Here is a 12,004-nt window from a genome sequence, read left to right as displayed (position 1 = left end):
TCTTGGCTGTGTTTTAGTAGACCAGTATTTTGTAAAATACAATCACATTTCAAATATCATATATGTTCTTAAACTTATTTTTCTGAAAACACAGAACAGTAAATAAAGAAGTAATGCAAAAAATTATCTATTCTAGTTAGACCTTAGTACTCGGTTTTGCTTTATATATACAGTTGAGTAACCAAAAAATCATAAATTACTCTAACAATACCAGAGAATTCCACTATAATTTGTCAAGCTTAGTAACTAAGCTGTATTTCAATCTAAAAAAATAAGATATTCTGAGTAGACTAAAGACACAACCTACCTCCTTGAAATCTTGGTTCGAAAGTAAGAGATGGCATCCAAAGACATTAAAATGGCTGAGAAAGTCACTAGGGGACATTCTGAGCTTACAATTGGTTATTCATGTCATATATAGAAGTAAGTGTATATATTGGACAGTTTCTAGAAATGAAAGAGGTGGGCGGAGTGCCACTGTATTTGATTTATTAGATGAGCAATATCTTAGCAAATTGGAAAGATAAGAGGATCTTATTTTATATTCTAGCTTTTCAATATAGGTAATATGAGTTCATAATTATATGAAACTAAAGACTTAGTATTTTGACATCACAAACATCTAATTTGAACCAGTGCTGCATTCAACATAGCACGTGTACACAAAAATTGATGTTTATCTGTTTTTTTAATATTTACTCTTAAATTAAGAAATTGAGTGAGGTATAATACTAAAATTTGATTTATAATCTACAGTTTGATACCAAACTTATTGATATAAGTTCATGAAATAGTAGTTCAATAAAATTTTGATTGCGAGTCAACAAACGCAATGACATGGCCTTTCACCCATGACCCATTGCAATAGGGTTAATCTATTATGTTATTGGGGTCATAAATGACCTTTCTCCACCAATTTCCCATTGGTTGCACTACTCTGTAGGGTTTATAAAAGGCTGCAGCTGTCACAACCAGCCACTTGTAGACCATGTGCCATGGGGAAAGAAACATCATGAACATTCAATAAGTAATGATCACTGGATGCAGTACTGGTGGCATGAGTGAAGATTTTTTAGTCCACTTACTCATATCCAACTTCATCATGGAAGTTATACTAAAGAAGTAACAATACAGAATACTGACCCAATCACGCAAAATGATAAATTTTTGGTTCATATAATCTTTGAAAAATGTTGTGAAATAAAATTGATATATGATATTCAATCCATTACTTTAATAAGTGTTCAAGGCTACTGGCTAGCACATCCATAGTGCTGTCTCTCTAATAATAGTTATAATAATAATAATATGTATTTATTTTGCTATACATTACAGGCAAAAATAGTAGATGTCTTTTTCCATTTCAATTACACTTTCTTTCAGTCAATGTCAACAACAAATGCATGCTAAATGATGAAAAGAAATATGGAGAATTCTTTTAATTTAGAACAGTCTTTACTCCAACCTTACTAAAACCAACAATATTAAATGTGATTCATTCAAGTAAGGATATCACACTAATGACCATCTAAATAGTAACAAGCCTGAAACAACTCACAATGAGGCATTATAAGAAGCTAAATATAGTGAACACCAACAAAATGTGGTGCAGTGACAAATGATGTGATTAACAAAACAGATAAACCATTCTTGTGAATACCAAAATATTGTTTTGATATATTCTGTCATTGGGTGGATTCTTCAGAATTATTTGGTGAAAGTAATAAACTCTGAAACAAAATTAGGCCTAATACACTAATAACATTTAAGAGAAATTTCCTTTATTGCTAATAAGCACTGACTAACTTACTGATTAGCTTATACAATCTTCTCTTGAGCAACAAGTACTTTCTCATACTAAATCCTTCACTCATTACTCGTATATATACTGACGTACACACGTCTAGATATCAGTCGAAGCTACTAGATTTTTCATGTCATCATCATTGTGAACTTTTAGGTATTCTAGGACTACATTTACTAATTTACTTGATGTTAACATTATGTACTCTCTAGCTAAAATCTAAGTTAAAACACTAAAAATATAGCTTACAACAATATGGTAATTAAGTTAAGGCAAATGAAAATGCAACATATGATTATTCAAAATAAGAAACCAATATAAGTGAATACTAAATCATGATGAGGCAACAACAAATGACAATTTAACATGCGACTGGTATAAACAGGCCAACACTTATGAATATCAAGAAATTACAATGGTGTTATGACAGTTTTTCAGTAACTTAGCATAAAAAGGAAACAAATTAAAAATGGTGATGGGTCATACCAAATCACAACGTTCAAAACAGTCAATGAATAACTAAAACAAACCATTCATTCTACTGAATACAAAAAATTACTAATGGGACTAGGACAAATGGCAGTGCAGTGCAAGGCTTGTGAATATAGAAAATACTCTTATGGTTCTTTCTTGTGAATATAGAAAATACTCTTATGGTTCTTTCTCGTGAATATAAAAAATACTCTTATGGTTCTTTCTTGTGAATAGAGAAAATGCTCTTATGGTTCTTTCTTGTGAATATAGAAAATATTCTTATTGTTCTTTCTTGTGAATATAAAAAATACTCTTATTGTTCTTTCTTGTGAATATAGAAAATACTCTTATGGTTCTTTCTTGTGAATATAGAAAATACTCTTATTGTTCTTTCTTGTGAATATAAAAAATACTATTATTGTTCTTTCTTGTGAATATAGAAAATACTCTTATGGTTCTTTCTTGTGAATATAAAAAATACTCTTATTGTTCTTTCTTGTGAATATAAAAAATACTCTTATTGTTCTTTCTTGTGAATATAGAAAATACTCTTATGGTTCTTTCTTGTGAATATAGAAAATATTCTTATGGTTCTTTCTTGTGAATATAGAAAATACTCTTATGATTCTTTCTTGTGAATAGAGAAAATACTCTTATGGTTCTTTCTTGTGAATATAGAAAATATTCTTGTGGTTCTTTGTTCTCTTTAGTGCAAGGCCCCAGATGTGAGTTATAAGTCCTCATACTTACCACTGACCCACAAAAGGATAACTTTTATGAACATTGGCAAATTGTAATATACACTGTAGCATGTGCTATGTTCAGAAATACATAAAATCTGTAATGTAACAAGATATTAACAGCATCCCACACCAATATATACAAAATCATGTGGAAATGAAAGCACAAGATTATTTTTTTTTAAATATAAGTGAACTTTACTTGCAAAAATAACTCAATCCATTAAGAAGAAACTTACAGCTTCCCTACAAAAGAAATAGATCTGCCATGCAGGAACAATTTCTTTAGCAACATATCATCTATGTGGTGGGGCTCAAGACCATGTAATGTAATCTAACAAAAAACAAAAAATCTGAAACAAAACTAACACAGTGAAGTTTGAAATGAACATAAATTGTAATAATGAAAGAAAAAATATTCTTTTGATAAGACAGAAAACATATTTTTAACCAATTACTCTTATATTAAAATATTTTTAAATTTGCTTACAAAATAAAAGTTAAAAATCAATAGAAAATAGTTGTACAGTTTGATACATGCAAAAAAAAATAATACAAGTCAGTTACAAAAATCAACAAAAAACAATACATTTTGACAAGTAAATACATGTAAGTAAATTAAATTATTTTTCTAATCAGCATCCAATATTAAGTAAAAGTAAACAAGTGCAAGAACTGTCGAGAGACACCAAAGCTTACCTGAACAAAAGACACCAACCTTTAAATGAAAACAATGTACATAAATGTTTCCCAAAATGACCACTAATGCCATCAGAAGTAAAAAAAATGTAGCACAATTTTTTTTCTGTGATTTTAAACAGCTACCATATAAATCTGTTATTTTGTAATTTTGTAACCAATACTAGTTCAGTATATGTTGCTCTCTAAATGCTCTGGTGCACAGTGTTATATTCTTTTTCCAAAAAAATTGCAAAACACACACACACACACACACACACATATGAAAAAATGAGAAAAAATCAATCCACAGTGACATATCTTAAATTAATGTTATCCATTTGTATGAATTTAACCCTTAGAGATATTTTTTTAACAGTATAAAACAAAATAAGCAGCATTCTCCCCAAATTAAAAAAAAATCAACCAGAAAGTAAAAAACAAAATTGCAAAACAAATAAATTGAGACTAGAATTTTAAATGCAATCTTAGCTTCATGAATCTAGTAAGTCCGAAAAATACGTCCCACTGATATAAAATCAGCAGCATAATCATGACTCTATACTTAACCTCTACTGAAAAGTTGAAATAATAAAATATAAATTTGTTTAAAAAACTATGAAAAAAATAATTTATCATACTTAACTGAAGCATAAGCTGGTGTTATTACCACTGAAGTTATATAATGAGCTCATGTGTTTGTTTAGCTAACTATTGCTATTTAGAAGAAAAATTATTTAGAGTACTATATAGACATAAGAAATATTTTATGGTTTAAGATTATGCAAAATGAAAAGGTTTAAAATGTACAGTGATCATTTATAATTGTTATTAGAACAGTCAAAAACTCCTGATATTTTAATAAACAAGCCACATACATGATCATGGTTCTGCTGAGTTTTCTAACAAGAAATCTATCAATCTACGTTTCAGACTGATAAACTCATGGATGTACTGTTGTAAATGAAATTAATCACAAATCTAGCTTTTAATCTAGTATAATAGTTTACTGATCTCTTAAAATAAATCTTATTAAATGGGCAGTAGTAGGTTGATTTAGCAAAAACTCATGTTAAACACTTTCATAGTGTAATGTTACTATACAAAGTGGAAATTCATATTACATTGAGATTTTTGTTGAACAAATTTAGCTTTCTTAACTTATGAAATTTTCTTTATCTAATATATACACTAAGAACTTAAGGTTTTACAGAAAACAGATACTCACTACACCCCACCATAATGCATCAGCGTAGCTGGTAAAATCTGAAGTTCGCTTTTCATTCTCTTCATCTTTCTCTGCCAGATACATGAAGTACGATGAAAAAATCAAACCCAGGAAACCAATGTAAAGGGTTGTGATCAGCTCCTGAAATATGCACACAAGTGGCATGACACATTACCTTATCAAATCATTTAGGCTAAAGCTGATCAGACATTACTTCTGAGATCAATCAAATGGGTGCAAAACTCTGGACCATCCACAATTAAGTTATATTGTACAATAAAGATATTATACACATTTCTTTACATATCTAAGCTGCTTTTATGGTACAGCTTTAGTTTTCTTCTACAAATCTAAGTCTCCTCAGTTTAAATACTTCATAGAGATTATCAAGCCTTGTCTGATATTCAAGTATGGCTGCTTTATTGAAATATACTGCTGTACTTTTCAGTGTTGTATATTTTGTACCTATGAGAATATAATTTTAGAATATTTCTAATAAAATAAACAGTTAGATAAAATTAGTTTAGCAAACAAATAATTACACCAAATGAATTCACAAGTAACTAAATACATTCTAAACTAAATTTCATTATGCATAAAAAAACAAATATTTTCTTGCATGTAACTGCAATTTTAACATGAAAAATCTCACCATTATTATGATTAATAGCATTCAATATGAGACACCAGAATGGACTACGATCTTGCACACAATAAGACAAACTTAAATTTAATACTATTAAATACAATACAGTGCTACTAATACAATATTGCATCCACTGAGAACTTGATAAATCCTTTACAAGATAAATCAAAATTATCTCAAAGGCTGATAAGTAGCACACTTTATAAATATTTTGAAATTTTGGACAGACACTAATTTTCAAGTGTTACTACTGCACAAAGAATCATAAACTATAAAACTTATGATCTGCTTCAAAAAAACTCCAATACATTTAAAAGAACTTAAAAGATCAGTTAGTATTTGGCAAATTACTGATGAAATCTGAAAAAAGTAAATAAAATATTTAAGAACAACAGTTTTTGATTAGCAAATTTTCCTATGAAAATCATGTTCAAAATGTTTAACTAAATGAACAATAAACAAAATGTGTGAAACTTTGTTCATATAAGTTAAGTAGATGTTCAATGTCTGAGTAATAATAACCTTGAAAATGAGGTGTTTAATCAAGAAATTGGATTTCGTATGGTGGTATAGTGTGAGAGAAGGATGGTAGCATGTGTGTCTAATTTAAAAGTTCTTACAGCGAACTGAGAATTTATTATATCCTTTACTAGACAAACCAATACTGTTATTTTGAAAACTGATTACTAACATACTTTGATGAATAAACATGTTGGATATCTGATACCACTCCCTAGTCTGCAACATAAAACTACATTAGTATACCATGAAATCAGATGAATTAAGAAATACAAAGCAACATGATGTATGTATTGGAGAATTAATGTTTACAATAATTCCAAATTTAGTAAGTGTATCCTTTTAGCAAACATTACAAATATGTTGTACACAAAAAAAATCATAATTCTTAATAAAGTATTTTTACTAATGATTTATCTCTGAATTTACATTAGTCAGTCTGATTCAGACAAGTCTGAGTACAAGGTGATTTTCATGTTAATTATTTGAAAATGACATGCTTTTTAAACTCCTCTCTGCACATGTCACTGAGGTACATTCAAAATTTAATGAAATTATTATTATTATCAAGTATATTATAGTTCAAAGTTTTAAATTATCTTAGTTTTTATTCCTTTATTTCAAATGAAATGTTGAAAGCAATAACAAAATCTCTTAGGTTTGTGTCACGTGATGCACAAGCTATAAAGCACATGGAAATTTAGCGAAATACAGCTTGAGACATAAGAGGGTAGTCATGTACGTGTAAGTCTAGTCAAAAACGTAGTTCACTTGCCCTTTTGACACATGTTTCAAAGTAGTTTCACTGAATGCAGATGAAACACAAGATAAATTTTATTTATCCCTGACAGATGCCATGCCCACCTTCTGTAGTTAACATGTATGTGTTTATAGTCATTAGAAAGAACTCATTTTACACTATAATCTAATAACAGGTATTTTAAAATTGGTACCAAGTTGTCGTCCTCAGGTAGATCTAACCGCTTGTACTATTGTTGGCTGCTTTTTTCACGATGAGCACTTCAGCCATTTCTTACCTAAATATGTTATAGTTAAAGAGACAGTTAAATTGTATTTAGGTTTTAATTTTATATTTTAGTTAATAGTGCATTATTTGTGATTTAAAATTCATACTTAAAAGGTTTAATAATTTTTATAAAATAACCAAAGCTTCCCCTCATTCTGCAAGGCTTACATTAAAAAGTATAAAGACTTTGCCAGAGGCTAAGGTATCTCTGCCATTCATACTATTCTGCCGCTCTCATATGACCCAAAGAAAATCTTTTAAGATTATTCGACGAAAGGTTAAAATATATGTACATATTTCAATTTCTTAATTTTAAGCATTTCATTGTACTGTACATTGATGATAATAGCTAGAGTTAGTGATATGGTAGAGAAAATGGAAAATAAAATATAAACAATTACATTAAAAACCTTTTGATATTCATTTAGGAGGTTCTAGAGATTATGCAAGTGAAAGGTGAAGATTGTATGATAATAAATAGTATTCTTAAACACAAAATGAAAATCACCTTGTAAGTGAACTATTCTGAGTCTGAATGCAAATAACTAAATGAAATAACAAATTGTTATTAGAATGAGTAGAAAAAACCAAAACTAAATATTTTATAAATCTCAAACTACATATTTTTCTGAAAGTTCTTGTCAAGTGTTAAACAACATTATTCACTCATTATATTATTACTGGAACAAAGTTTAAGGAGAGCTACATAACATGCTTCACTTTCCAGCACATCGATATCATAGGGATAAGAATAAAATACTTTTTGTCATCTTACAGCTTGCAGTTCCATAACCTCAAGGACTTCCTAAAAGAATGTCAAGTTCTTTTTAAATAAAACTCTGTACTTTGTCTGTTAATTTCTCCACCTTAACACTAAATAGACTCAGTCCATTTGACCAACTACATAACCACCACCAAGAAAAAAGAAATAAGTAAATCCAGATTACTCTTTTTTTCTTTCCAGAATGACTGCAGGTTGTAACAGAAAATTAAAATTCTTTATCCTAAAATGACTCAGGCTTTTAACAGTTTACATGTTTTTCACTTGATTTCATTATTTTATTGCTCTTTAAACCACGTATAACTATTGAAAATAGCAATAAATCACCCTATGAGTATGTGAAGAGTTTAGGATAAACAAAATTTCAGGTTACATCATGCAATGTCTAACTACATACATTCCTTGTGTTAGTCAAGGCAAAAATATTTTTTAAATTCTTTTCATCTAACCTAATAAGATTCTAGTTTTACCCTTTAGTTACTTTTTAAAAATATATCAATAAATAAAAAATATACATACAAAAAGAAATTTAGCACTTCCTGCAGAACTGAGGTCTCTTACCTTCAGAAAATGATCTTTGTTAAGTCTAACTTTTTCTCAGTAATTTTGTTGTCCAAAAAATAATGTATGCAGCTTTCAAATATGCATTTTAAAACACAAACAATAATTCAAAAGAGTAAGACAAAAGGCCACAAAACAAGTATAATTAGTCTGCCTTTCTAACTGACCTATAAACAGGTTTAGAAAATTCTGATCACTTACCAAAGCAACAACTTCAGTATTCACTCAATAATTTCTGCTTTTACCAAAATGAATTAACATAAATATGTCATAATCACAAAGTTCATGAAGTAACCTTTCTATTGGTGATAACCATGCACCACTGACATGTAAGTGTCAGTAAATAAGTATTTTCAAAAGCATGAAGAGTTGGGAGGAGGGGTTTCGGTGATGGGTCTTATTGATATCCCAGAAAACAAAGAAGGTGAGAGGTTCTTATTTTAAATTCTGGACTGTTAATATATATATCTGGTGTATCTAATGGTAGAGACATTTTGAAACTCATATAAAGGAAATAAAAGAAATTTAAATACATCCTTTTTAAATTAAGAAATTAAAACTTATATAATATTAGCATTTGAATTATAAACTATATTTTGATGCCAAAATGATTAACGTACATTGACAATAAAGTAATTAAACTTTGAATGTAACTCTGTAAAAGTTGTAAGATGTAACTTTGACCCCATCTGTAGACACATTGTTAACATATTTGATACACTTAAAAACAAACTACAAAAAATCTATTATTTAACTCACCTGTCTGTGGACAAACACTACGGAGCCCAGCAATCGCCAGGTTCCACCTTGACGGTCTACATGCAACATTCTCAATATCTGAAGGAACCTAATGCCTCTGTTGAATAAAAACAATAGTAAGTACATTGAAATATAAAATCTCAAATACAAACAGTTGATGAAGATGATTCTGGGGTTGGATGGGTTATGACAGTTGATGAAGATGTTTCTGAAGTTGTTTTAAACCCACAGTTTGACACATGATTGAATTGATCAAAGATAAGTAAAAATGGCATTAGATACAAGTGGTTTGTTGTTTGGAATTTTCTTTGATAATCAAAGCTGCCCTCCAGAGCTACTGTTTTGAGTTTTTGTATCACTAAATCTAATCCTTATTTTCCCCAACTAAACATTAACCATTTTCTCAAGCTCCTTTAAAGTTCAGCCACTCTAGATTTTAATTTGTTTCGCTGAAATATCACTGGGAAAGGAAAATCCCTCAATTGGAAATGTTTTTGACCTTTTAGTCATAAGTTTGTGACCTCTTATCCTATTGCCCTTAGAATTCATCATTAACCCTTTGTTGTTTTCCAAAAAACAACAAATTAAGAGTTCTTTGTCTATTCTCATGTGATAACCCATCCAATGTGTTCATTGAAATAAAAATTCAAATGAGAAAATATAGCTACCTTATAGCTGAGGTGGCAAACACTTGACCATTAGATCCAACAGCAAGGACCACTACTGAAGCTACTACAACAATCAGATCTGAGGAAACAAAAATGGGAATTTGCAACTCAACAGGGTTCTAGAAGATTCTGCTCTTACAGGTATTATTTATACTTATTTCTTTCAGTATAAGAAAACTCATTCTTACAAGCTATATGTTGATAATTGCAAAGTGTAAATCCTTTACACACCACTTACTTCGTCTTTTCTCGCTCATCATGTAGGTTGTTTATAATAATACTTCAACTGAAAACTAAAAATATTTACACATGTGGAAAATTACTAAAATTAACATTACTGTAACAAGAATCATTAAATATCACTGTCTTATGAAAATTCTTAAGAAGGTTTACATGATTATGTATTTTGATATTCAGCTTCATCTGATGATAGTAATCGTAAATGTGTTAAAGCTTGAAATTATAAAACATTATATTTTGTTGTAAAATATTTGTCTATATTGTTATTGCACATCTTAATATATAACTGATATTTTATTTCACATAAAAATAAAGACCACTTAATCTTAACAAGCAATGTAAAGTGACAAACATACCAATGAAAGATATAGGTTTTCTTGCAAACCTCAGTCTTCCCCAAACCCCCATGTACTTGCTCCTACAGCCTGCTGACCACAATCTAACAATGTATTCCACTCCAAAAAAGACAACTAGAACAGTTTCCTGTAATTCCAAGATATTTAAATCATTTTCACACTTTATTTCAGTATTGTTAAAGGTAGCTAAAGAACTACGATATCTCTTTAAAAAATGAGATTTAATAGTGGTTTTATGCTTTTCAATATAACTTGGATTTTCTAAAACCAACTTCTTACAAACCCAATATTATATGTTGAATTGTCATATTTTACAACAAGGTTATCTTTTTAATCTGCTTACAATTCAATTAAAAAATAATAATACTTTCAACAAGCAGGGACAATGCCAGATCAGTCTCCCCTTTTTATTCCTTTTACATTCTATTCAAAAAACAACTAATTATGGTGTATATTATATATAAATAAGTGTGTATGTCAACCACACAATCTTTCAATTGAGGTTTGTAAACCAATACTAAAATATGTAATTTTCATAATTTTGACAATTCTTACTTGTAGCCTGCTTTGATGGAAAGGTATCATATTTTATGCATTAAAATGGTTATTTTGACATGAAAAATTAGAGGGAACTCAACTTAAGTTTCTAACTTTTATCATTTGCACATTTTCTATCCCAACATTTATACATAAGAAGCTGTTGAAATACGAGAACTGTGAGAGATTTGATTACAAGGGAACACTGGAATTGATATAACAGCAATTAAAAACATTAAATTAATACTAAAACATTGATACAGGGCATTAAAAAAAGATTATCCTTTTTGCCACAGGTATCCTTTACTGCATGCCACGAGGTTTTTAGTGAGTTACATTCAAAATGTAATTAAACTACTTTTAGTTTATGTTATACTAATTAGTATAGCATAAAATCATAGCTAATAACCCAAATTTAATAGTATGTAATTTTTAACTTCTTCATTTTATAAGGCAATATTAAAAAATTCTGAATTTCCTCTAATGTGGGAAATGTGACATCTTTTCTCTAGTCATCCCCTCTTCTCTTAATTTATTCACCACCACTCCGATAAATATGAAATTTAATGTAAATTACTCATTATAATATCATCATTACTCAGACAAAGCATAAATTTCATAGCCTTCAATATTGTTTGGTTACAAAGACATCAAATAGAAAATCAGACCCCTCTGGCAACACCCACCTGTCACATTCTCTTTCAGGATTTATTAATAGATCTTGCTTATGTTTAATACTATTCTATTTATAACCAATAGAAAACCAAGATGTTTATCTATCAAATGATGTATTATATTATGTTGTTTTCTGTACAGAGGATTGCTAATATTTTGTTCAGTACAAGCTTTGTTCCCACGGGAAACATATCAACTAGCTTGGATGAACTTGTAATGGCTCTTGTCACATAGTTAGAAATCCAGAAAAATTGTGATAGTTATAGGACATTGTCTGCTTTTTGCATGTTATTATTCAATGTTCTTTGTTG

General features: G+C 29.2%; 1 protein-coding gene across 5 annotated transcripts in view; it reads right to left on the bottom strand.

Annotated features, from left to right (window-relative positions):
- LOC106462241 (potassium voltage-gated channel subfamily KQT member 1-like) overlaps positions 1-12,004 on the bottom strand; it is a 51,793-nt gene that overhangs the window by 27,560 nt on the left and 12,229 nt on the right. For all 5 annotated transcript variants that reach the window (XM_022389440.1, XM_022389441.1, XM_022389439.1 and 2 more), the window contains 4 exons: positions 10,482-10,608; positions 9,886-9,964; positions 9,218-9,314; positions 4,925-5,065 (listed from right to left, as the gene is read on the bottom strand). In XM_022389440.1, coding sequence (XP_022245148.1) covers positions 4,925-5,065; positions 9,218-9,314; positions 9,886-9,964; positions 10,482-10,608 — 444 coding nt within the window. The remainder of the gene's footprint in view (positions 1-4,924; positions 5,066-9,217; positions 9,315-9,885; positions 9,965-10,481; positions 10,609-12,004) is intronic.

This window comes from Limulus polyphemus, unplaced genomic scaffold, assembly GCF_000517525.1.
Source record: "Limulus polyphemus unplaced genomic scaffold, Limulus_polyphemus-2.1.2 Scaffold1124, whole genome shotgun sequence".
NCBI classification, from domain to species: domain Eukaryota; kingdom Metazoa; phylum Arthropoda; class Merostomata; order Xiphosura; family Limulidae; genus Limulus; species Limulus polyphemus.
Note: the sequence above shows the minus strand (reverse complement) of the source record. Positions and strands in the feature narration are given on the sequence as shown.